At 43.7% G+C, this 26836-nt stretch overlaps 1 protein-coding gene across 1 annotated transcript; it reads right to left on the reverse strand.

Annotated features, from left to right (window-relative positions):
- Positions 1–580: 580 nt before the first annotated feature.
- Positions 581–26648, reverse strand: sdr42e2 (short chain dehydrogenase/reductase family 42E, member 2). Its single transcript, XM_014194086.2, has 12 exons — positions 26498–26648; positions 25351–25853; positions 23797–23892; positions 19043–19100; positions 16335–16453; positions 15175–15250; positions 12439–12521; positions 11657–11794; positions 11431–11496; positions 11273–11336; positions 10970–11043; positions 581–1514 (listed from the first exon to the last, which is right to left on the reverse strand). The coding sequence occupies exons 2-12, from the start codon at positions 25816–25818 to the stop codon at positions 1272–1274; spliced, it is 1485 nt and encodes a 494-aa protein (XP_014049561.1). The 5' UTR covers positions 25819–25853; positions 26498–26648; the 3' UTR covers positions 581–1271.
- Positions 26649–26836: the final 188 nt, after the last annotated feature.

Consider the following 26836-nt stretch of genomic DNA (forward strand, 5'->3'; position numbering starts at 1 on the left):
TGAGCACTTGTTGGCTGCTTTTCCTACACTCTGCAGTTCTACTCAAACCATCTCAATTTGGTTGAGGTCGGGGGATTGTGGAGGCCAGGTCATCTGATGCCGCACTCCATCACTCTCCTTATTGGTTAAATAGCCCTTACTCAGCCTGGAAGTGTGTTAGATCATTGTCCTGTTGAAAAACAAATGATAGTCCCACTACACACAAACCAGATGGGATAGCGTATCGCTGCAGAATGCTGTGGTAGCCATGCTGGTTAAGTGTGCCTTAAATTCTAAATAAATCACAGACAGTGTCACCAGCAAAGCACCCCCACACCATCACACCTCCTCCTCCATGCTTCATGGTGGGAACCACACATGCGGAGATAATCCGTTCACCTTCTCTGTGTTTCACAAAGACACAGCGTTCTTCTCAATTTGGTTGATCTCCATATGTGCTATTTCATAGTTTTGATGTCTTCACTGTTATTCTACAATGTAGAAAATAGTAAAAATAAAGAAAAACCCTTGAATGAGTAGGTGTGTCTAAGTGTTTGACTGGTACTGTATATATATATATATATATATACAGTATATAAACATCAATGCAAAGAGGAATCCTTTTTACTAAAACTTCAGTTTTCACTTCAGTCCAATAAAATGTTTAATTTCTAATTTCACAGAAAGTCATACCAAAGTCATAGTCATACCTAATACTTTGCAAGTCTGGTATGACGTACTTGCATATAGACTGACACCTACACGCACCTACACAAAACTGCTATAGAATCAAAATACGTTTAAGGAATGGTCAATAGGTTTATGACCATATTAAAGCCCTGTACTGTATTCACATTATGATTCTCTGGTTCAATATAAGAACTTCTTTCTCAAGAAAATAAACCCAAATATATGATACACTCCACCCTATGAAAGGCAATAGGGTTTGAACAAAGCGCCATATTATTTCAAATATTCTACATACTACACATTTGATCATCATCCATCTACAGCCTTAGTCAACTGTACGATAACATGGTAAACATTATAGAAGGGCGGAGTTGCTAGCATTAGGTCAACAGTATGTGGTATATTCATGTGGTCTTCTATGTGTATCTAGATGTACACTATGCATGCTTTCTATCATTGCTTTTAGCTTGACGTAAGGCCAAGACCATAGGTGTCCAGAAAGGCGGCTAACAAATAAAACTTATTAGTGAGTGTATTAGCTGAGTTAAGATTTAGGTTGGGTCTTAGTGGGCTGTTACTTAAGTTTTAGCCACAGTAGCTACCTAGTGTTCCCAGAGCCAGGAGCAAAGCAGGAGGACAGCCAGGCTGAACCCCAACACCAGCAGGAGGACCAGGAGCAGGGGAACAGTCCGAGAGGGGCCTAGGGGGGAGGGCCTGGAGCGGGATGGTCGGGACCGTATGTACTGGTCCACTGAGTCCCCCAGGCTGTAGCGTCTGGGGCAGTAGCCCAGATCTCGACGGGCCTTCTCGATCTTGAAGGTGTGGCTCACTGCAATGTTCCTCACCTAGGAGGATGCAGAAAAGATTCAGGGAAATGGTAGCCAGGTACCTGACTGTCTCTGCATTCAACAAAGTTAACTGTCTTGGTTGTTAAGACTTGACCCATTGGTTAAAGCAGAAACAGACTGGCACCCAACACCCAGTTAAAGGAAATAGAGTTAAACAAGCTGTTAAGGAGAAGAGTGTTAGTGGTCTGTACTGTGCCCCTGTCTCTTGCCCCCGCCTCTTTGCCAAGAAGGCAGCTTAACAAACTCAACAGTACTCCTTCACTCATGTCCAATCAGGGTGCACTGAGATGGGCATAGTGCTCAGTACAACCTGGGAGGCGGATTAGGAACACTGGAGCTTCAAGGGAGTTTGACTCCATGCTAATGTCTTTGAATAACCTCAGTTTACCAACATCCTGACACCCTGTGTGAAGGATGTCTCTCTGGTCCCTATATCCCCTTACTGCACGGAGGATACGATGTCTGCATGGAAAATACAAGTAGTGACAGAAGCTCTCAGACAAACCCGGTGGCTCAGTGTAACACAGAGATTCAGCAAGTATACTATTGTCTCGTTGGGGTAAATCCATTTGAATTCACTTTTTGACAGCACCCCTTTGATGTGAACGAAACCTTCCATACGTATTTGCCTTCCATACAAGTTCTCAGAAAGGGACTTTTTGAACCTGAATGTCAAAACATTCAAGATATAAAAGTGCTCCAAGTTGCCTCCTTTTGCATACCCAACCATACCATGAGACATCAATGTCTTCGTCACTGAAAAATATAAACGGTTGAGATTGATATCATTTAAAAGCTCATGAACAGGATTTCAAACTATTTAATAATTTCTTGAAAAAAATGTTTTTTTTTTTATAATAACATTTTGAATTTCTTAACCATTAATGTCAATTGTCTAAATATTTGCATATGTTGCGGCTTTGACCCTATTAACATAATCTGAGATTTTTGTGTCGTGCCCACCATTAAAAACTATACTTTTGAAAGAAATTATGAAATAGTTTGACAACCCTGTTCATAAGCTTTTAAATAATATCAATCTCAACTGTTTATATTTTCCTGTGATGAAGACATGGATGTCTCATGGTATGGTGGGGTATGCAAAAGGACTTAACTTTTAACACTTTTACACTATATATACAAAAGTATGTGGACACCCCTTCAAATTAGTGGATTTGGCTATTTCAGCCACACCCGTTGCTGACAGGTGTATAAAATTCAGCATACAGCCATACATTCTCCATAGACAAACATTGGCAGTAGAATGGCCTTACTGAAGAGCTCAGTGACTTTCAACATTGCACCGTCATAGGATGACACCTTTCCAATAAGTCAGTTCGTCAAATTTCTTCCCTGCTAGAACTGTAAGTGCTGTTATTGTGAAGTGGAAACGTCTAGGAGCAACAACAGCTCAGCCACGAAGTGGTAGGCCACAAAAGCTCACCGAACGGTACCGCCGAGTGCTGAAGCGTGTAGCGCATATAAATCTTCTGTCCTCGGTTGCAACACTCACTACCGAGTTCCAAACTATCTCTGGAAACAACGTCAGCACAATAACTATTCATCTGGAGCTTCATGAAATGGGTATCCATGGCCCAAGCAGCCACACACAAGCCTAACATCACCATGCACAATGCCAAGCGACGGCTGGAGTGGTGTAAAGCTCCCTGCCATTGGACTCTGGAGCAGTGGAAACGTGTTCTCTGGAGTGATGAATCACACTTCACCATCTGGCAGTCCAAAGGACAAATCTGTGTTTGACGAATGCCAGGAGAACGCTACCTGCCCCAATGCATAGTGCCAACTGTAAAGTTTGGTGGAGGAGGAATAATGGTCTGGGGCTGTTTTTCATGGTTTGGGCTAGGCCACTTAGTTCCAGTGAAGGGAAATCTTAAAACTACAGCTTCCAACTTTGTGGCAAGAGTTTGGGGAAGGCCCTTTCCTGTTTCAGCATGACAATGCCCCATGCACAAAGCGAGGTCCATACAGAAATTGTTTGTCAAGATCGGTGTGGAAGAACTTGACTGGCCTGCACAGAGCTCTGACCTCAACCCCATTGAACACCTTTGGAATGTTACTTTTGGTCATGTAGTGTATCTTTTGAATGTTTTGATATTCATGTCTAAAAAGTCACTTTCTGACCACTTCTTCCATGGGCAAACATGTATGGAAAGTTGTGTTTAAAACAACAGTGATTGAATTCAAATGGATTTACCCTTTAGAGACTTGTGTATGTATGTCTCTCTGTACACCTGTCTGTCTCTGACGGACCACTGACTGCTGTCTCTTGTTAGCCCAGCCACAGGACCGTTGAGCAGAGTAGTGATGTTGTCCAGTAATGGTTCAGGTTAGGAGATAACCCTAAAGCAAGGGAGCTAGTTGGAGTTGAGCCTGCAATGAGGTCAGTTCCTGTGTCCCCAGTGTTGAACTTCCTGACCCAGTCAATCGAGGTAGATGTTGGCTCTAACCACAGATCTGGGATTACCTTACTGTAAGTCACAGACAATCCTAGGAGTAAAATAATGTCTGACCCTGGATCAGTGATTATGGGGAAACTTCTCCCTACTCCATCCCACCCTTCCAGGAGAAATACACACAACAGGCTAATATTTTATTGACAGGACAGTTATCGATCTCCCGGTGGCAGCCGCCAGAATGTCTGACTGAAGCAGCTCCTGGACCAGCAGCCCTGTGGGCATGGCTTTGGTTTCTGTCTCATCACACATTCATGAAGTAATGCCTTCCTGGGTACGACAGATAGCAGCTCCTACTACAAACAGCTCCTCGGGCCCTTCTCAGTGCCAGGGCAGGATGTATGCAATACTACTGTCATCAGTATGGCTGCTTTCCATTCCAAAAACATATTTTTCTACCTCCTTTTACAGACCTTGAAACGTCGGAGATGTGTGACATCACACCTGGGTTTAAATACTATTTCAACTATCTCAATTACTTTCACATACATTTGAAGTAGGTATTCAGATACATTTCATTTGAAAAGACAAGTCATTCAGTATTTTAATGCATTTGATAGTTCACAAGTGTATTAAACAATTATTGCCCTTTTGCCCTCAGAACAGCCTCAAATCATCAGGGCATGGACTCTAAAAAGTGTCGAAAGCGTTCCACAGGAATGCTGGCCTATGTTGACTCCAATGCTTCCCACAGCTGTATCAAGTTGGCTCGATGTCCTTTGGGTGATGGACCATTCTTGGTACACACATGAAACTGTTGAGCGTGAAAAACCCAACAGTGTTGCAGTTCTTGACACACTTAAATCGGTGCGGCTGGCACCTACTACTATACCCCAAATCTTCTTTTGTCTTGCCCATTCACCCTCTGAACGGCATACATACACAATACATGTCTCACTTATCTCAAGGTATAAAAATCCTTCTTTAACCTATCTCCTCCACTTCATCAGCACTGATTGTGACATCAATAAGAGGTCATAGCTTTTCCATGAAATTCCCCTGGTCAGTCTATGTCATGGAAAGAGCAGGTGTTCCTAATGTTTTGTACACTCAGTGCACACTTGGAAAGTATACAAAACATTTAAATTCAGTGACTCAAATACACTCCCATGCGTTTAACCCAGGTATTTGAAAATAGTATTTGAAATAAGTATTTGAAAATCCTTTAAAATAAACTCAGCAAAAAAAGAAACATCCTCTCACTGGGGGGGGGGGGGGGGTATTGGGATTGAGATTGAGATCCGGGCTCTTGGCTGGCCATGGCAGAGCACTGACATTCCTGTCTTCCAGGAAATCACACACAGAACAAGCAGTATGGCTGGTGGCATTGTCATGCTGGAGGGTCATGTCAGGATGAGCCTGCAGGAGGGGTACCACATGAGGGAGGAGGATATCTTCCCTGTAACTCACAGCGGTGAGATTGCCTGCAATGACGACAAGCTCAGTCTGTGCTGTGACACACCGCCCCAGACCATGATGGACCCTCCATCTCCAAATCGATCTCGCTCCGGAGTACAGGCCTCAGTGTAATGCTCATTCCTTTGACGATAAACGCGAATCCGACCATCACCCCTGGTGAGACAAAACCGTGACTCGTCAGTGAAGAGCACTTTTTGCCAGTCCTGTCTGGTCCAGCGATGGTGGGTTTGTGCCCAAAGGCGACGTTGTTGCCGGTGATGTCTGGTGAGGACCTGTCTTACAACAGGCCTACAAGCCTCTCAGCCTATTGCGGACAGTCTGAGCACTGATGGAGGGATTGTGCGTTCCTGGTGTAACTCGGGCAGTTGTTGTTGCCATCCTGTACCTGTCCCGCAGGTGTGATGTTCGGATGTACCGATCGTGTGCAGGTGTTGTTACACGTGGTCTGTCACTGCGAAGACAATCAGCTGTCCGTCCTGTCTCCCTGTAGCGCTGTCTTAGGCGTCTCACAGTACGGACATTGCAATTTATTTCCCTGGGCCACATCTGCAGTCCTCATGCCTCCTTGCAGCATGCCTAAGACACGTTCACACAGATGAGCAGGGACCCTTGGCATCTTTCTTTTGGTGTTTTTCAGAGTCAGTAGAAAGTCCTCTTTAGTGTCCTAAGTTTTCATAACTGCGACCTTAATTGCCTACCGTCTGTAAGATGTTAGTGTCTTAACGACCATTCCACAGGTGCATGTTCATTAATTGTTTATGGTTCATTGCACAAGCATGGGAAACAGTGTTTAAACCCTTTACAATGAAGATCTGTGAAGTTATTTGGATTTTTACGAATTATCTTTGAAAGACAGGGTCCTGAAAAGGGAGTTACAAATTTGGTTGACTATTTGGTTTTTACAAATTACCATTCAAATACTCAAATAAAAGTACTTGTTTTGTGATGTGTATTTGAAAATACAAAAATACACAGAAGAAGTATTTTACATACCAGATATTCAAATACAAATGTATTTGTCCCCAGGTCTGTTTGACATAAGCCATTCCCAGTCCAATCATATCCATGAAAGAGAGGGAACATCTACATTTTAGTCACTTAGCAGACACTCTTATCCAGAGCAATTTACAGTAGTGAGTGGATACATTTTCATACTGGTCTCCCGTGGGTATCAAACACACAACCCTGACATTGCAACCACCATGCTCTACCAACTGAGCAACACAGAACAAGGTAAGAAGGAGGGTGCATATACATTCTGGGCAGTTAATGCTGTTTGCAGTAACAGATCAACTTTTTTCAACTGCATCTCAGTGATCTCGTCAGTTCCTATTCTGACTGCATCGCAATGTTCTCATCAGTTCCTCTCCTGACTGCATCTAAATGTTCTCGTCAGTTCCTCTGCTGACTGCATCTAAATGGTCTCGTCAGTTCCTCTCCTGACTGCTTCTAAATGGACTCATCAGTACCTCTCCTGTCAAACGGTGTAAAGAAGCATTGCTTCTCCATCTACCAACACCCAAAGCTGTGAATTCATGAAATCTCTCATTTTGATTGACCCTGATCCATAATAAACCGTATGTATAAGAGATAGGATCAGGAAGGAAGGGGGGTCGGTGCGCCTGGAAAATACTTCCCTAATGAAGCCTCCGTGAGACAAAAAATAATCGAATGAAGTATCTAGTAACCCAAGCTCCCCTTAACCCAAACATGCACGCACGCACGCACGCACTTACGCACACACACACACACACACACTACGCTGTCAGTGTGCTGGGTCATTCCACCAAATATATATATATATTTTTACTAAGTTATATTATACAGTATATCACCTGATTTTTGCATTCTGTCATAAAGAGCACATGTTCAACTTAATAAAATAACAATGTTTTCACATCTCAAGAGGTTCAATAAAAAAATGACTATAGTAAGTGCCTATTAAGCGCTAAATAAAGTAACAGGGTTGACGACTTGTGACAAGGGAAATGGAAACTTGTTGTGTGCAACAGGGAGGGGCAATTGAATGCAAGTTTCACCATTTTTTATTTATTGTTAAAACATTTCTAGCCTGTCTATCTATGGGTAACAAGGTTGACGTATTAATGCTCAACCCGCTCAGTATTCCACCACAAAACACCAGAAAATGGCCAAAAAGTATCACACCTTGATCTGTTTCATCCGTCTTTGTGCTTGTCTCCACCCCCCTCCAGATGAAATCAAATTGTATTAGTCACATGCGCAGAATACAACAGTGAAATGCTTTCTTATAAGCCCTTAACCAACAATGCAGTTTTAAGAAAATCCCCCCCCCCCAAAAGTAAGAGCTAAGAGCAGCAGTAAATAACAATAGCGGGGCTATATACAGGGGGTACCGGTACAGAGTCAATGTGGAGGTTATATACAGGGGGTACCGGTACAGAGTCAATGTGGAGGTTATATACAGGGGGTACCGGTACAGAGTCAATGTGGAGGTTATATACAGGGGGTACCGGTACAGAGTCAATGTGGAGGCTATATACAGGGGGTACCGGTACAGAGTCAATGTGGAGGCTATATACAGGGGGTACCGGTACAGAGTCAATGTGGAGGCTATATACAGGGGGTACCGGTACAGAGTCAATGTGGAGGCTATATACAGGGGGTACCGGTACAGAGTCAATGTGGAGGTTATATACAGGGGGTACCGGTACAGAGTCAATGTGGAGGTTATATACAGGGGGTACCGGTACAGAGTCAATGTGGAGGCTATATACAGGGGTTACCGGTACAGAGTCAATGTGGAGGCTATATACAGGGGGTACCAGTACAGAGTCAATGTGGAGGCTATATACAGGGGGTACCGGTACAGAGTCAATGTGGAGGTTATATACAGGGGGTACCGGTACAGAGTCAATGTGGAGGCTATATACAGGGGGTACCGGTACAGAGTCAATGTGGAGGTTATATACAGGGGGTACCGGTACAGAGTCAATGTGGAGGTTATATACAGGGGGTACCGGTACAGAGTCAATGTGGAGGCTATATACAGGGGGTGCCGGTACAGAGTCAATGTGGAGACTATATACAGGGGGTACCGGTACAGAGTCAATGTGGAGGCTATATACAGGGGGTACCGGTACAGAGTCAATGTGGAGGTTATATACAGGGGGTACCGGTACAGAGTCAATGTGGAGGCTATATACAAGGGGTACCGGTACAGAGTCAATGTGGAGGTTATATACAGGGGGTACCGGTACAGAGTCAATGTGGAGGCTATATACAGGGGGTACCAGGTACAGAGTCAATGTGCGGGGGCACCGGTGTTAAGGTAATCTGTACATGTAGGTAGAGTTATTAAAGTGACTATGCATAGATAATAACAAAGAGTAGCAGCAGCGTATAAGGGGGGGGCAATGCAAAGAGTCTGGGTAGCCATTTGATTAGCTGTTCAGGAGTCTTATGGCTTGGGGGTAGAAGCTGTTTAGAAGCCTCTTGGACCTAGACTTGGCGCTACGGTACCACTTGCCGTGCGGTAGCAGAGAGAACAGTCTATGACTAGGGTGGCTGGAGTCTTTAACAATTTTTAGGGCCTTTCTCTGACACCGCCTTGTATAGAGGTCCTGGATGGCAGAAAGCTTGGGCCTGGTGATGTACTGGGCCGTATGCACTACCCTCTGTAGTGCCTTGCGGTCAGAGGCCGAGCAGTTGCCATACCAGTGATGCAACCCATCAGGATGCTCTCGATGGTGCAGCTGTAAAACCTTTTAAGGATCTGAGGACCCATGCCAAATTTCTTCAGTCTCCTGAGGGGGAATAGGTTTTGTAATGCTCTCTTCACGACTGTCTTGATGTGCTTGGACCATGTTTGTTTGTTGATGATGTGGACACCAAGGAAATTGAAGCTCTCAACCTGCTCCACTACAGCCCCGTCGATGAGAATGGGGGCGTACTCGGTCCTCCTTTTCCTGTAGTCCACAATCATCTTCTTTGTCTTGATCACATTGAGGGAGAGGTTGTTGTCCTTGCACCACAAGGTCAGGTCTCTGACCTCCTCCCTATAGGCCGTCTCATCGTTGTCGGCGATCAGGCCTACCACTGCTGTGTAGATGTTGCCCATCTTCCATTATCCCCTGTGTATTTATACCTGTGTTATCTGTTTGTCTGTCTGTTGCCAGTTCGTCTTGTCTTGTCAGGTCTTACCAGCCTTCCTGTTTCTCTAGTTATATTTTCAAGTTTTTCCCAGTTCTGACCATTCTGCCTGCCCTGACCCGGAGTCTGCCTGCCGTCCTGTACCAGCCTGACTCTGACCTGATCACGAACCTCAGCCTGCCCTCGACCTGCCCTTTGCCTGCCCCATGCTCCTAATAAATAATCTGAGAACTGTACTATCCGCCCCCCGTGTCTGCATCTGGGTCATATCCTGAGTCGTCATAAAAAGGGTAGAACCAGCTTACCCGATTTTACACTATGATTTGACTATTAGGTGTTCAATGTTTCTTTTGAAAAAGTTTTTTAAAAATGAATTGTTTCATCATATTAAAACGAGAGTTCAGTTCACGTAACAGGGTTGACCTTAAAATTAGGGACAGGATTTTTTTTTACCTTAAAATGTATCAATAATCAAATGAATAAATAATAATCTTCAGAAATGACTTTGTCAAACCAACAAAATAACTACGGCTTTACAATGATGGTGAAAACTTGGATAAATGTTGGGATTAAGTGTGTTAAAATATTCCTAGAAGTCACAGAGGATGCAAAGAGGGACATGTCCAAGTGCAGAATTGTAGCACTTTAGTAAGTCTTTATTCAAAAACAGAAATCTGATTTATTGAATATTCCACGTGGTCTATATTGAAGGGCACTTCATGGCTTTCAAATTTGTTCACAATTTCTACTTAAAATATCAAAGGGACTCATTTTGTGGAACGACCCTGCCACCGTGGCCCAGCAGGGTTCTACACTGACTGAAACATGTCACCATGACCCAGAATGCAATAACGTCACTCAAACAGAACTCAAACAGAGTGAAAGGTCTAAGTAAATTCTAAATGTTCTCCCTTCCGTGTGTTTGCTCTTTGTATCGAGTATGTGACAGGAAAGAGACTGTTACACTTAATTAATACACTGAATATGTAACACTGGAAAACATGGCATATTTCTCAACAACGTTTTCTTGCAAGTGTGGTGAGGAAGGTTGGTCCTCACATCAGTGCTTGGCTGCAATGTAAAACTGAGAAGGGAGAAAGGAGGAAAGAAGAAGAATGGGTAAAAAGGCAGAGTAAAAATGGGAAGTGAGAAGAGGGGTTAGGTGTAGAAAGCACTATGAAGGTAGGTAGGTAGGTAGGTAGGTAGGTAGGTAGGTAGGTAGGTAGGTAGGTAGGTAGGTAGGTAGGTAGGTAGGTAGGTAGGTAGGTAGGTAGGTAGGTAGGTAGGTAGGTAGGTAGGTAGGTAGGTAGGTAGGTAGGTAGGTAGGTAGGTAGGTAGGTAGGTAGGTAGGTAGGTAGGTAGGTAGGCACATATAGATAGGTAGGTAAGTAGTAGATAGGTACTGTAGATACATAGCTGTATGGTTACCTCATTTCTGGTGAAGAGCAGAGGGATCTCCACTATTGGCCTCAGAGCCAGGTGTAAACATTCCATCAGAATGGCTGTGAAATACACACCTCAGATGAGGAAGGAAGACAGCAGCGTGGCAGGTCTGAGCTACGAGCAACGTACTATTACAACAGTTTGGCAAGTATGAATCTAGTGTGTATCCTGACAGATTGCGGCTGGTGTTGGGCATGATCAGCGTCCTGTTACAGCAGCGTGGGTATTTGTGTGTGTGCGTGTATGTGTGTGTGTGTGTGTGAATGCATGTCCGTTTGTGTCTCCTACCTGCTGAATAGACCAGTGAGACAGGCAAGTGTATCAACGGTCGGCTGTACCCCAGCTTCTCAAACTAGAGAGGAGGGGAAAGACAGAGAGGATATCAAAGACCAAGACAAGATAAACTATATGTGTTAATCACCCAAAGAATATATAGAGTTAGTCACCAGTGGTGTTAACCATTCAAACAGGTTGACAGATTCCCCGTCGTTGATGAAGTAGGCCTGTCCACTCTGAGGGAGAAAGGTTGATATTACTATGTATACACCCCCATCCCAAACACACACAGGCATAAATATGTACAATGTGTACAAATGCCACTTGAAGGTAGAACAAACAAGTGCTGAAACGATCATTGGTATCCATGGAGATGGTGAGTAGTAGTAAACTCACAGCCACACAGTTCCTCTTGGGTGTGAGGCTTTCAGCAGCCAGGACGTGGGCCAACACCAGGTTGTCCACATGGACCCAGTTCATCTTGGCCTGGCGGTTTCCAAAGCTAAAACTGAACAACCGGCGCTCCACATTCACCTGGGGAGAGAGAGAGAGAGAGAGAGAAGGAGAAGTGGAGAGAGTGAGAGAGAGAGCGGGTTGATAATTCAACTGAATTCAGGTTAGACTGTATTGTTGTGCTGAGAGTATGTCTGTTCTCATGTGAGTGTGTTTGGGGTTGTGTACATGTGTCAAGGCATGCATGGGTTCGTGTGTGTACAATGGTCTGACATTGAGTGAGGGGAGAGGTAAACTGTATTAGGGGAAGAAAGATTAAAAAGCCTCTAAGCATCTTTCCCCATAGTGAACTGGGAACTGCAGCATCCCAGCCCTGTTCTACCCAGCCCAGCATAGAGTATTCCTTCCCTTCATTCTCCCCAGGGGAGAGAGAGAGAGGGGTGAAACAGGATACCTTAAGAGGGTCCATTAATAATATATCCTCACCAGGTACACATTCTGCCAGCCAAGGATCTAAACCCTAAGAGAACCTCTATACCTGATAGAAGGGCAATGAGACTGGGCTGTCATTTTATTGTGCCACCCACACAATTAAATCGTACACAGACATTTATCCCTATGGTGCTGCCGTCTTGGATGGAAAGTGACAAATCAGATGGAATGTAGAGATGTGTCAGTTCTTTTCATTGTGATTCTATGTGGTAGGTAGGTGTGCGGACACTCACCATAACCCTGTGTAGGTGTCGTCTCTCTTCTGGCCCATAGATGCCTGAGGGTCTCAGGACACAGGTCCGCAACAGACCCCCACCTTTACAGAAGAGAATTTCATTGAATAATGAACTAAATCTGGCAACAGTGAAAGTCTGTTACAAATGAGTTACTCCACCGTGTAATTACTTGTAACTGAGTCCAGAAATGTACGAAATGATCAGTCTATAATTTTAATGGTAGGTTTATTTGAACAGTGAGAGACAGAATAACAACAAAAACATCCAGAAAAACGCATGTCAAAAATGTTATAAATTGATTTGCATTTTAATGAGGGAAATAAGTATTTGACCCCTCTGCAAAACATGACTTAGTACTTGGTGGCAAAACCCTTGTTGGCAATCACAGAGGTCAGACGTTTCTTGTAGTTGGCCACCAGGTTTGCACACATCTCAGGAGGGATTGTGTCCCACTCCTCTTTGCAGATCTTCTCCAAGTCATTAAGGTTTCGAGGCTGACGTTTTGCAACTCGAACCTTCAGCTCACTCCACAGATTTTCTATGGGATTAAGGTCTGGAGACTGGCTAGGCCACTCCAGGACCTTAATGTGCTTCTTCTTGAGCCACTCCTTTGTTGCCTTGGCCGTGTGTTTTGGGTCATTGTCATGCTGGAATACCCATCCACCACCCATTTTCAATGCCCTGGCTGAGGTAAGGAGGTTCTCACCCAAGATTTCACGGTACATGGCCCCGTCCATCGTCCCTTTGATGCGGTGAAGTTGTCCTGTCCCCATAGCAGAAAAACACCCCCAAAGCATAATGTTTCCACCTCCATGTTTGACGGTGGGAATGGTGTTCTTGGGGTCATAGGCAGCATTCCTCCTCCTCCAAACACGGCGAGTTGAGTTGATGCCAAAGAGCTCCATTTTGGTCTCATCTGACCACAACACTTTCACCCAGTTGTCCTCTGAATCATTCAGATGTTCATTGGCAAACTTCATACGGGCACGTATATGTGCTTTCTTGAGCAGGGGGACCTTGCGGGCGCTGCAGGATTTCAGTCCTTCACGGCGTAGTGTGTTACCAATTGTTTTCTTGGTGACTATGGTCCCAGCTGCCTTGAGATCATTGACAAGATCCTCCCGTGTAGTTCTGGGCTGATTCCTCACCGTTCTCATGATCATTGCAACTCCACGAGGTGAGATCTTGCATGGAGCCCCAGGCCGAGGGAGATTGAAAGTTCTTTTGTGTTTCTTCTATTTGCGAATAATGAGCACCAACTGTTGTCACCTTCTAACCAAGCTGCTTGGCGATGGTCTTGTAGCCCATTCCAGCCTTGTGTAGGTCTACAATCTTGTCCCTGACATCCTTGGAGAGCTCTTTGGTCTTGGCCATGGTGGAGAGTTTGGAATCTGATTGATTGATTGCTTCTGTGGACAGGTGTCTTTTATACAGGTAACAAACTGAGATTAGGAGAACTCCCTTTAAGAGTCTGCTCCTAATCTAAGCTCGTTACCTGTATAAAAGACACCTGGGAGCCAGAAATCTTTCTGATTGAGAGGGGGTCAAATACTTATTTCCCTCATTAAAATTAAAATCAATTTATAACATTTTTGACATGCGTTTTTCAGGATTTTTTGTTGTTGTGATTCTGTCTCTCACTGTTCAAATAAACCTACCATTAAAATTATAGACTGATCATTTCTTTGACAGTGGGCAAACGTACAAAATCAGCAGGGGATCAAATACTTTTTTCCCTCACTGTATAATATGCTAACCTTTGCTTCAACCTGAACTCATCTTCCAGTGTTAATATATTTCCTCTACATCCCGTCTTAATAAATGCATGAATGGTCCAGTAGAGTATATAATGACATAGCGCCATGCTCCTAGCTTAGTTCAATATAGAAATAAGTGGTCATTGATAGGGGGTTAGGTTTCCCCCAAGGAGGGGCTGAAGGCATCACACCTATTTAACCAAGCTCTCACTGGAATCACACTAATGCAGTACGTGAATTCCTACACACCTTTGAGAGAGACAAACTGTACAGGGGTTTATGTTAATGATGAATACATTGTGTGTGTGTATCAATGTCTCCTGTGATTCTGACTGTCAGTTTTACAGTAAGTATGTACGTGACATCTGCCTGTGACGAGAGTCTGTACTGCATGTCTGGTACTACTGCTACTAACTGTGTGTCTCTGTGTGTGTAAGTACATCCCTGTGTGTGTGTTGCTTGAGACAAAACGGTGTCGGGTGAACACTGCTCTCCAGTCTCAAGTGGCATTGTGCTTTCCAGCTCTAAATTGAACTGGTGTCAGCAGGTCCAGTTGGATTAGGTTGCACACATGGATAGCTTGGTTTCCATGTCAACCTCACTCACTCACAAATACACACAAGCACACGTGCGCGCACACACACACACACACACACACACACACACACACACACACACACACACACACACACACACACACACACACACACACACACACACACACACACACACACACAGGCTGTGGATACATACAGCATCCATTCATACACACTGAGAATCATAAGACAATGTCAATGACCTGAACTCACCATTTCCATTTGAGGATATCATCAGTGTCTTGATGCTGTAAGTAACCCCCATCCTATCACCTCAAGATCATGCCAGACAAAGTCACAGTGTCTCTGCCATAGACACAGAATTATAATAATACATCTAATACGGTATATCTTCATTCTATTTCTAGGGTGTCTCTTACCTTTGAGTGAGCGTCCATTGGCTGTTAGGACCATCTGGTCAGAGATAGATTTGGTCCTGGAGTAGTGGTCTATGTGCTGGGACAGAACGCATCATATCTATTCATATCAATCCATGCGTTTTATTATTTCCTAAGACATAGCCATCAGAGGATCTATTCATTGTTACTGCTGCTGCTGAGGAAAGTACAGGTAACTGCCAGAATAAAGGAAACACTTGAGTAAATTAGGGATACAAAGTATATTTAAAGCAGGTGCTTCCACACAGGTGTGGTTCCTGAGTTAATTAAGCTATTAACGTCACATCATGCTTAGGGTCACGTATAAAAATGCAGAGCTGTTTTGATGGCAGTCTCAGACTGAAGTATGTAGTGAACGAGAGCAGAGGAAGAATTCAGTTTGAGTCAGGCAAGTGTTTTCCACCACCATCAACAAAACACCAAAATATGGAATTTCTCATGGAAGAATGGTGTTCCATCCCTCCAATTTAGTTCCAGACACTTGTAGAATCTATTCCAAGGCGCATTGAAGCTGTTCTGGCAGCTCGGAGTGGTTCAACGCTCTATTAATTAATACATTTATGTTATTGTTTCCTTTATTTGGGCAGTTACCTGTGTGTCCTTCAGAAGGGGTTGCAAGATAGATGCATGTCAGAGGTGTGACACCCATACTGTACACACCACACACACTCACCCTCTCTCACACACACCCCGCCAGTGTCAGGTTGACAGGCTTTGAGCCTCCAAGCTATCCTAAACTGTGTAACTCTACTCATGCGGGACTTATACAGTCATGCACAGCCATGTAAGCTGGAAGGAGCAGCTCTGGGAGAAGATTACATTCATGAGCTTCCTTTATCAGCCTGGTTCTGGATGTCATGTACACCATGTCAGCTTCAATCTCAAGGTTACTGTAAAACATCACATAGCAAAGGTGCCCAGTCCTTTAACCAATAGTACAACATGAAAGGTAAACTATGAAAAAAGATCATACGCACAATAAGTTGTGTTTTCATCAACTCAGAGCAAACACTTATTCTATATAGACACAGTAAAGCTATCCTGGGTAAAGCAGACAGAATGCAGCACTCACTATCATTCAGTCTGGTTTACCCAGGCTACAGTAAAGCTGCTCCTCATTGGGACATCCTGTTCTTACTCACCATGTCCAGGGGCACACAGGGCAATGAGTCCTCATCGCCCTCCTCTATGGGTTTGCCAGCAAACGTCACATTGATCGTACTGGTGTAGACCAGCCTGGTGATGCCCTTCTCCACACACACTGAAACAAGCACACACACAGACAGGGTTATCATTGGGCCAAGTCGTTAAACTGAAAACACATTCTTATTTAGGAGTTTATTTAATTTTCTAAACCTGGGTCATGACTCAAAAGCCTATTAGCCCACTGAGCTCAAGCCTAGTCATTAGCTCTGGGAGTTAACACACGTCTGTAGGTCTTGGACAAGGAGACTGTTCTGTACCACCTCCAACTTCATTTACAGTGAGGGAAAAAAGTATTTGATCCCCTGCAGATTTTGTACGTTTGCCCACTGACAAAGAAATGATCAGTCTATAATTTTAATGGTAGGTTTATTTGAACAGTGAGAGACAGAATAACAACAAAAACATCCAGAAAAACGCATGTCAAAAATGTTATAAATTGATTTGCATTTTAATGAGGGATATAAGTATTTGAACCCTCTGCAAAACATGACTTAGTACTTGGTGGCAAAACCTTTGTTGGCAATCACAGAGGTCAGACGTTTCTTGTAGTTGGCCACCAGGTTTGCACACATCTCAAGAGGGATTTTGTCCCACTCCTCTTCGCAGATCTTCTCCAAGTCATTAAGGTTTCGAGGCTGGCGTTTGGCAACTCGAACCTTCAGCTCCCTCCACTGATTTTCTATGGGATTAAGGTCTGGAGACTGGCTAGGCCACTCCAGGACCTTAATGTGCTTTTTCTTGAGCCACTCCTTTGTTGCCTTGGCCGTGTGTTTTGGGTCATTGTCATGCTGGAGTACCCATCCACCACCCATTTTCAATGCCCTGGCTGAGGGAAGGATGTTCTCACCCAAGATTTGATGGTACATGGCCCCGTCCATCGTCCCTTTGATGCGGTGAAGTTGTCCTGTCCCCTTAGCAGAAAAACACCCCCAAAGCATAATGTTTCCACCTCCATGTTTGACGGTGGGGATGGTGTTCTTGGGGTCATAGGCAGCATTCCTCCTCCTCCAAACACGGCGAGTTGAGTTGATGCCAAAGAGCTCCATTTTGGTCTCATCTGACCACAACACTTTCACCCAGTTGTCCTCTGAATCATTCAGATGTTCATTGGCAAACTTCAGACGGGCATGTATATGTGCTTTCTTGAGCAGGGGGACCTTGCGGGCGCTGCAGGATTTCAGTCCTTCACGGCGTAGTGTGTTACCAATTGTTTTCTTGGTGACTATGGTCCCAGCTGCCTTGAGATCATTGACAAGATCCTCCCGTGTAGTTCTGGGCTGATTCCTTACCGTTCTCATGATCATTGCAACTCCACGAGGTGAGATCTTGCATGGAGCCCCAGGCCGAGGGAGATTGGCAGTTCTTTTGTGTTTCTTCTATTTGCGAATAATCACACCAACTGTTGTCACCTTCTCACCAAGCTGCTTGGCGATGGTCTTGTAGCCCATTCCAGCCTTGTGTAGGTCTACAATCTTGTCCCTGACATCCTTGGAGAGCTCTTTGGTCTTGGCCATGATGGAGAGTTTGGAATCTGATTGATTGATTGCTTCTGTGGACAGGTGTCTTTTATACAGGTAACAAACTGAGATTAGGAGCACTCCCTTGAAGAGTGTGCTCCTAATCTAAGCTCGTTACCTGTATAAAAGACTCCTGGGAGCCAGAAATCTTTCTGATTGAGAGGGGGTCAAATACTTATTTCCCTCATTAAAATTCAAATCAATTTATAACATTTTTGACATGCGTTTTTCCAGATTTTTTTGTTGTTATTCTGTCTCTCACTGTTCAAATAAACCTACCATTAAAATTATAGACTGATCCTTTCTTTGTCAGTGGGAAAACGTACAAAATCAGCAGGGGATCAAATACTTTCCCCCCCTCACTGTAGCAGGCATTATATGGCTACTCATATATGGCTGTACTGTTACACTGTACCCCATTAGAAGCCCTTCAACAGGTCTCTTCCACTATTTCATCATAGGGGCCAAATGTTCCACCTCCTAGGACGTCTTGTGCCTATAAAAATGTGTTTACATACAGTATGTTGTGCAAAGATAAAACTGTATGTAATGTAAAGAATGTGTTGTTAATCTAAGGAATGGTCTACCTGTCTGTGTGAGAGGGAAAGTTGATGAGTGTGACAGTAGTTGAAGAGTGAGGTGAGGAGGGAGGGGAGGAGGGAGGGGAGGAAGGAGGGGAGGAAGGAGGGGAGAAATGAGGGGAGGTGTCACGCCCTGACCTGAGAGATCCGTTTTTCTCTGTTTGGCTAGGTCAGGGTGTGATGTGGGGTGGGCATTCTATGCATTCTATTTCTTTGTTTTGGCCGAGTATGGTTTCCAATCATAGGCAGCTGTCTATCATTGTCTCTGATTGGGAATCATACTTAGGCAGCCTTTTTCCCACCTGTGTGTGTGGGCAGTTGTTTTCTGTTTTGTATAGTGTACCTGACGGAACTGTTTGGCTTTTCATTTTGTTATGTTTTGTGTGAGTGTTTTTGATAAATAAAATCATGAACACGTACCACGCTGCGCTTTGGTCCACTCCTTCCGACGAAAACCGTTACAGGAGGAGGTAGGGAAGAAAGGAGGGGAAGAGGTAGGGAAGGAAGGAGGGGAGGAAGGCGGGAGGAGGGAGGGGAGCTTGTTACCATTAATGACGTTGTTCGTCCCTCCGACGTTGACCGACTCCACCTGCTCTTTCCTCAGCTGTGAGACACAGAACAGAATAACTTTTAACACTGTTTGTGTCGGAATTAATTTGTAATGTGTAACTAATGTGTAACCCTAAATCCGGAACCATGGGCACCCTGTTAGATATCATCCTGACCAACTTGCCCTCTAAATACACCTCTGCTGTCTTCAACCAGGATCTGAGCGATCACTGCCTCATTGCCTGCGTCCGTAATGGGTCTGCGGTCAAACGACCACTGCTCATCACTGTCAAACGCTCCCTAAAACACTTCAGCAAGCAGGCCTTTCTAATCGACCTGGCCTGGGAATCCTGGAAGGATATTGACCTCATCCCGTCAGTAGAGGATGCCTGGTTGCTCTTTAAAAGTGCTTTCCTCACTGTCTTAAATAAGCATGCCCCATTCAAAAAATGTAGAACTAAGAACAGATATAGCCCTTGGTTCACCCCAGACTTGACTGCCCTTGACCAGCACAAAAACATCCTGTGGCGTTCTGCATTAGCATCGAATAACCCCCGCGATATGCAACTTTTCAGGGAAGTCAGTTAGGAAAGCTAAGGCTAGCTTTTTCAAACAGAAATTTGCATCCTGTAGCACTAATTCCAAAAAGTTTTGGGACACTGTAAAGTCCATGGAGAACAAGAGCACCTCCTCCCAGCTGCCCACTGCACTGAGGCTAGGAACACTGTCACTACCTATAAATCTACGATAATCGATAATTTCAGTAAGCATTTTCCTACGGCTGGCCATGCTTTCCACCTGGTTACCCCTACCCCGGCCAACAGCTCTGCACCCCCTGCAGCAACTTGCCCCCCGCTTCTCGTTCACCCAAATCCAGACAGCAGATGTTCTGAAAGAGCTGCAAAATCTGGATCCCTACAAATCAGCTGGGCTAGACAATCTGGACCCTTCTTTCTAAAATTACCGAAATTGATGCAACCCCTATTACTAGCCTGTTCAGCCTCTCTTTCATATCGTCTGAGATCCCCAAAGATTGGAAAGCTGCCGTGGTCATCCCCCTCTTCAAAGGGGGAGACACTCTAGACCCAAACTGTTATAGACCTATATCCATCCTGCCCTGCCTTTCTAAAATCTTTGAAATCCAAGTTAACAAACAGATCACCGACCATTTCGAATCCCACCGTACCTTCTCCACTATGCAATCTAGTTTCCGAGCTGGTCATGGGTGCACCTCAGCCATGCTCAAGGTCCTAAACAATATCATAACCGCCATCGATAAAAGACAGTACCGTGCAGCTGTCTTCATCGACCTGGCCAAGGCTTTCGACATTGTCAATCACTGCATTGTTATCGGCAGACTCAATAGCCTTGATTTCTCAAATGACTGCCTTGCCTGGTTCACCAACTACTTCTCAGATAGATTTCAGTGTGTCTAATCAGAGGGCCTGTTTTTCGGACCTCTGGCAGTCTCTATGGGGGTGCCACAGGGTTCAATTCTCGGGCCGACTCTTTTCTCTGTATATATTAATCATGTCGCTCTTGCTGCTGGTGATTCTGTGATCCACCTCTACGCAGACGACACCATTTTGTATACATCTTGCCCTTCTTTGGACACTCTGTTAAAACCTCTATGGGCTAGGTGGGACGCTTGCGTCCCACCTACGTAACAGCCACTTGCAGCCTGTGGCGCGATTTTCAAAACCTTAAAAATCCTATTACTTCAATTTCTCAAACATATGACTATTTTACAGCTATTTAAAGACAAGACTCTCGTTAATCTAACCACACTGTCCGATTTCAAAAAGGCTTTACAACGAAAGCAAAACATTAGATTATGTCAGCAGAGTACCAAGCCAGAAATAATCAGACACCCATTTTTCAAGCCAGCATATAATGTCACCAAAACCCAGAAGACAGCTAAATGCAGCACTCACCTTTGATGATCTTCATCAGATGACACACCTAGGACATTATGTTATACAATACATGCATGTTTTGTTCAATCAAGTTCATATTTATATCAAAAACCAGCTTTTTACATTAGCATGTGACGTTCAGAACTAGCATACCCCCGCAAACTTCCGGGGAATTCGCTAACATTTTACTAAATTACTCACGATAAACGTTCACAAAAAGCATAACAATTATTTTAAGAATTATATATACAGACCTCCTCTATGCACTCGATATGTCCGATTTTAAAATAGCTTTTGGTGAAAGCACATTTTGCAATATTCTAAGTACATAGCCCAGGCATCACGGGCTCGCTATTTAGACACCCAGCAAGTTTAGCACTCACCATAATCATATTTACTATTATAAAAGTTTGATTACCTTTTGTTGTCTTCGTCAGAATGCACTCCCAGGTCTGCTACTTCAATAACAAATGTTGGTTTGGTCCAAAATAATCCATCGTTATATCCGAATAGCGGCGTTTTGTTCGTTGCGTTCCAGACACTATCCGAAATGGTAAAGAAGTGTCGCGCGCATGGCGCAATTCGTGACAATAAAATTCTAAATATTCCATTACCGTACTTCGAAGCGTGTCAACCGCTGTTTAAAATCAATTTTTACGCCATTTTTCTCGTAGAAAAGCGATAATATTCCGACAGGGAATCTCCTTTTCGGCAAACAGAGGAAAAAATCACAAAGGCGGGGGCGGTCGGGTCACGCGCATAAGCCCAGAGTCCCTTGATCGGCCACTTGAGAAAGGCGATAATGTGTTTCAGCCTGGGGCTGGAATGACGACATTCTGTTTTTTCCCGGGCTCTGAGCGCCTATGGAAGATGTGGGAAGTGTCACGTTAGAGCAGAGATCCTTAGTAAAAGATAGAGATGGAAAAGAAGTTCAAGAAATGGTCAGACAGGCCACTTCCTGTAAAGGAATCTCTCAGGTTTTGACCTGCCATTTGAGTTCTGTTATACTCACAGACACCATTCAAACAGTTTTAGAAACTTTAGGGTGTTTTCTATCCATATGTAATAAGTATATGCATATTCTAGTTACTGGGTAGGAGTGGTAACCAGATTAAATCGGGTATGTTTTTTATCTAGCCGTGTCAATACTGCCCCCTAGCCCTAACAGGTTTTAACAAACCTCCAAACGAGCTTCAATACCATACAACACTCCTTCCGTGGCCTCCAACTGCTCTTAAATGCTATTAAAACTAAATGCATGCTCTTCAACCAATTGCTGCCCGCACCCGCCGGCCCGATTAGCATCACTACTCTGGACGGTTCTGAGTTAGAATATGTGGACAACTATAAATATCTAGGTGTCTGGCTAGACTGTAAACTCTCCTTCCAGACTCACATTAAGCATCTCCAAATTCAATCGAGAATCAGCTTCCTATTTCGCAACAATGCCGCCTTCTCTCATGCTGCCAAACATACCCTCGTAAAACTGACTATCCTACCGATCCATGACTTCAGTGATGTAATTTACAAAATAGCCTCCAACACTCTACTCAGCAAACTGGATGTAGTCTATCACAGTGCCATCCGTTTTGTCACCAAAGCCCCATATACTACCCACCACTGCGACCTGTATGCTCTTGTTGGCTGGCCCTCGCTACATATTCGTCGCCAAACCCACTGGCTCCAGGTCATCTATAAGTCTTTGCTAGGTAAAGCCCTGCCTTATCTCAGCTCACTGGTCACCATAGCAACACCAGCCCGTAGCACGCGCTCCAGCAGATTTATTTCACTGGTCATCCCCAAACCCAACACTTCCTTTGGCCGTCTTTCCTTCCAGTTCTCTGCTGCCAATGACTGGAATGAATTGCAAAAATCACTGAAGCTGGAGACATATCTCCCTCTCTAACTTTAAGCATCTACTGTCAGAGCAGTTTACCGATCACTGTACCTGTACACAGCCAATCTGTAAATAGCACACCCAACTATCTCATCTCCATATTGTTATCGATCTCCTTGCTCTTTTGCACCCCAGTATCTCTACTTGCACATCATCATCTGCACATCTATCACTCCAGTGTTAATATTAAATTGTAATTATTTCGCCTTTATGGCCTATTTATTGCCTTACCTCCCTAATCTTCTACATTTGCACACGCTGTACATATATTTTTCTATTGTGTTATTGACTGTATGTTTGTTTATGTGTAACTCTGTGTTGTTGTTTTTGTCGCACTGCTTTTCTTTATCTTGGCCAGGTCGCAGTTGTAAATGAGAACTTGTTCTCAACTGGCCTACCTGGTTAAATAAAGGTGAAATAAAAAACTAAAAATCTAATTAAAGTAATGACACTCTTTATAAAGTCACTTCAAAAAGTTAGTAAACCTCCTGCTATATGACCACTACCTTCAGCCTGTCCTTATCCACCAGCCAAACACACAGACAAGCTTTCTAAGTTACATAATCATCTCCTAGCTGACTGTGAATATTTCAGAGCGAGAGAGAGAGAGACTCAGTATCAGGCAGAGAGGGACTAGAGACACAGGTGATACTACAATGTGAACAGTTGAGTTTCACTAACAAAGCCTCCATTCAATATGTTATGATTTATCCTACTCTGGAACGCATAGACAGGCATCCATTCCATCTCTGTCACACGCCACTCAAGTCGTTGCATTTAAGACAAAAAATGTACTCTGTACTGTATTCTTGGAACAGTGTTACAGGAGACCAGCAACTATGAGTGATGGTTTTTTAATTGTTTACATTCCCAGTCAGCTAAATGAATAAAGAAAGTAGAAGGGTTAAATTCTACCCTCCATCTGTTCAGGAACTCACCTGTTCTGGGCCTGACATCCCATAGGAAGCGGTGTGGAATATACAGTCGACCCCCTCACAGATCTTATACAGAGAATCATAGTCCCGGATGTCGCTCTGCAAGGGGACAAAATCACTACTATGTAAGACAATGATATGCTGTGTTTTTTCCTCTACCCTATGACTGTACTTCACTGTTATACAGTATGTAATATAACAGTACGATAAACCATCGGATTAAACTGTCTCATGTTAGAAACAGTCAACCCTTTGTTCTATTCATATTAGAAAGAGCGTCTCTGATATTAGTGTCAGTAATGTGAGGAAACATTTGACATAATTCATCCAGTCTGCTATTGAACTCTCCGCCTTCTTTTCACGGTGAACTATCTTGTTGGGTAAGATGACAGCTTGAACATATAGTACATGGTATGTCCATATATTAGCCAATGATTAGTAAGTACAATTAAGTTAAAGTGCCATGAAGGCTGCACCTGAAACCTGAATCAGAGCCCCGGCCTCCTTCTGTCCAAGTCAACACCTGGCACCCTCAACTAGATCACTTACCTGTGTCTTTATACCTGAGCCATGTATACCCAACCTTATTAGCTCCGTCTACCCAGGGGTATATGAGGAGAAATACTACACTAAAGACACTTGAATTTCAATGTATCCCCCTGATAACATACAGTGTTCTCTCTCTTTACTTTTTCAATTACGATCTTAACAAACCAAGTGGGGGAATTTCAAACTAGTAATCATTTAGGTACAATGATCAAAAACAAAAGCAGTGGTGTAAAGTACTTAAGTAAAATAACTTTAAAGTACTACTTCAGTTGTTTTTGGGGTATCTGTACTTTACTTTACTATTTATATTTTGGCCAACTTTTACTTTTACTTCACTACATTCCTAAAGAAAATAATGTACTTTTTATTCCATACGTTTTCCCTGACACCCAAAAGTACTCGTTACATTTTGACAGAAAAATGGTCCAATTCACACACTTATCAAGAGAACATCCCTGGAATCCCTACTGCCTCTGATCTGGCAGACTCACTAAACACAAATGCTTCATTTGTAAATTATCTCTGAGTGTTGGAGTATGACCCTGGCTATCCGTCAATATATATATATTTTTTAATTGTGCCATCTGGTTTGCTTAATATACGGAATTTGAAATGGTTTATATTTTTACTTTTGATACTTAAGTACATTTTAGCAGTTCCATTTACTTTTGATACTTAAGTACATTTAAAACAAAATACTTTTAGACTTTTACTCAAGTAGTATTTTACTGAGTGACTTTCACTTTTACTTGAGCCATTTTCTATTAAGGTATCTTTACTTTTACTCAAGTATGACAAATTAGTACTTTTTCCACCACTGAACAAAAGGAAAGCAACAAAACCCTGGGAAATCCAGGACTAGAGTTGCGTACCCCGGAGATGAATCTTAACTTCCACTTAAGTCAAATTTTAACTTTGTCAAGTATTGATGACAGTGAGATACTAAGTAAACATTTGAAAGTTGAAAGTTAGGATTTGCCCCGAAGTGACTGCGTCTACTCTACCTACCTGATGGAAGACAGTACCGTCTGGAGTATCCCACTGTGGCTTGTGAAGATCCAGCAGCACCACAGACACTCCCTGGCTGACCAGAGCTCTCCCCAGCCTCAACCCAAAATATCCTGCTCCCCCGGTCACCAGCACCCTGCCTGTCCCCATCCCTGACCCTCTCAAGGCCTGATCAGTCACTTCATCCAGGCGGGAGGCTGGACACTCTGGGCTGCTGCACCAGGCACCCACCACCCCATTGGCCCTGTGTCGGGAGGCTGGAGTTGGGGTTGAGGTTAGGTCTGGGGCTGGTCGGCTCACCCAGGACTGGAGCTGATGGTTGAGGTGGTGGTTGTGAAGGTGTCTATTAGCCTGTATACGGCACCCAGCACTGCCTGGGTCAGGCAGGGGGACACAGGGGTAGGGTAGCTGCTCTGTCTGGCACAGAGAACCTCCGTTGTCCTTCATACTGGGGCCACACAACTCCATTCAGACTCCTCTTGCGATAGATGGAATTCGGAACCCTGTGAGTGACAGGGGGTTGAAATAGTAGCTACCTCATCAGTACAGCTATTTTCCGTAAGATACACGGTAGCCACCTTCATCGGCTATAACTAATAACATTTTCTTTGCCAATTAATTTACATGACCAGACTATAAAAAATAACAAATAAATACTAATTCATTTGACTGAGTAATCAATAGAGTAAAGTACAGGACTAAAACAAGTTTGACTGTGAGTCAGTCTGTACAATGAGTCATCGCGGAGAGCGCTGCAGATACAGACAGACACCATGTGCCATTGTCTATTCGGATGTCAAACTCTAGTTATTTTATCTCAATTGTCACATAAGAATACTAGTTCCATGATACTATTTCCTTCTATATAGTACACTGGTGATTTCCTACGACAAAGTTGAGTTGAAAGTATGGGTTTCTAACATTGACCCACAACCAAAATGCGCAGATTCTAAATGTTTTTTTTCTTCTTCTGTGCAATTATATTGCATATTTTACAACGGTCTTAAAAGAAACATACAATATCCAATCAACCTTCTGAATAAACCAAAATATAGGCCTACCCAGTGATGCGCGGATCTGGTTGCCACATTACTTTCCATTGTAAATTATGTCACTAAAACGACTTTGGTAAATAGGCCTACTGTACCTTTCAACGTACTGTCATATATCTGCTTATGTCCATTGAATACATATCATTAAAAGATCCCCCTTTTTATATTTTGACACCCCTCTCGCAGGTCCCTGCAGTCTACGCTGACAACCTTTGTCTGACAATCACTTGTGGCTTCACCTGAGACGCGTTACCGTAGGGTCTGGATGAAACGCGCACGCTCTGACTAAGATCATGTTTCACAGGTACAAAATCAGCAAATGTACAGAATACCTATTTGTCATTCCTCCTCCACAAACCTCGCCCCTCCCCTAGTCCTGTCTCAACCCTGCACTTCTCAAGCGTCAACCCTTCTCCTCAGCCTCTCTGGCGCCC

The sequence above is a fragment of the Salmo salar genome, chromosome ssa03 (assembly GCF_905237065.1).
Source record: "Salmo salar chromosome ssa03, Ssal_v3.1, whole genome shotgun sequence".
Taxonomy (NCBI): Eukaryota; Metazoa; Chordata; class Actinopteri; order Salmoniformes; family Salmonidae; genus Salmo; species Salmo salar.

Bases quoted from the DNA above. Each gene is read 5' to 3' on its own strand.
- sdr42e2 (XM_014194086.2), bottom strand. From the start codon at position 25,818: ATGGAGTTGTGTGGCCCCAGTATGAAGGACAACGGAGGTTCTCTGTGC. The intron at 16,454-19,042 runs GTAACAAGCTCC...TGCTTGTTTCAG, and splicing joins GACGAACAACGTCATTAATG to TGTGTGTGGAGAAGGGCATC. The intron at 11,795-12,438 runs GTGAGTGTCCGC...CTCTCTCCCCAG, and splicing joins GACACCTACACAGGGTTATG to GTGAATGTGGAGCGCCGGTT.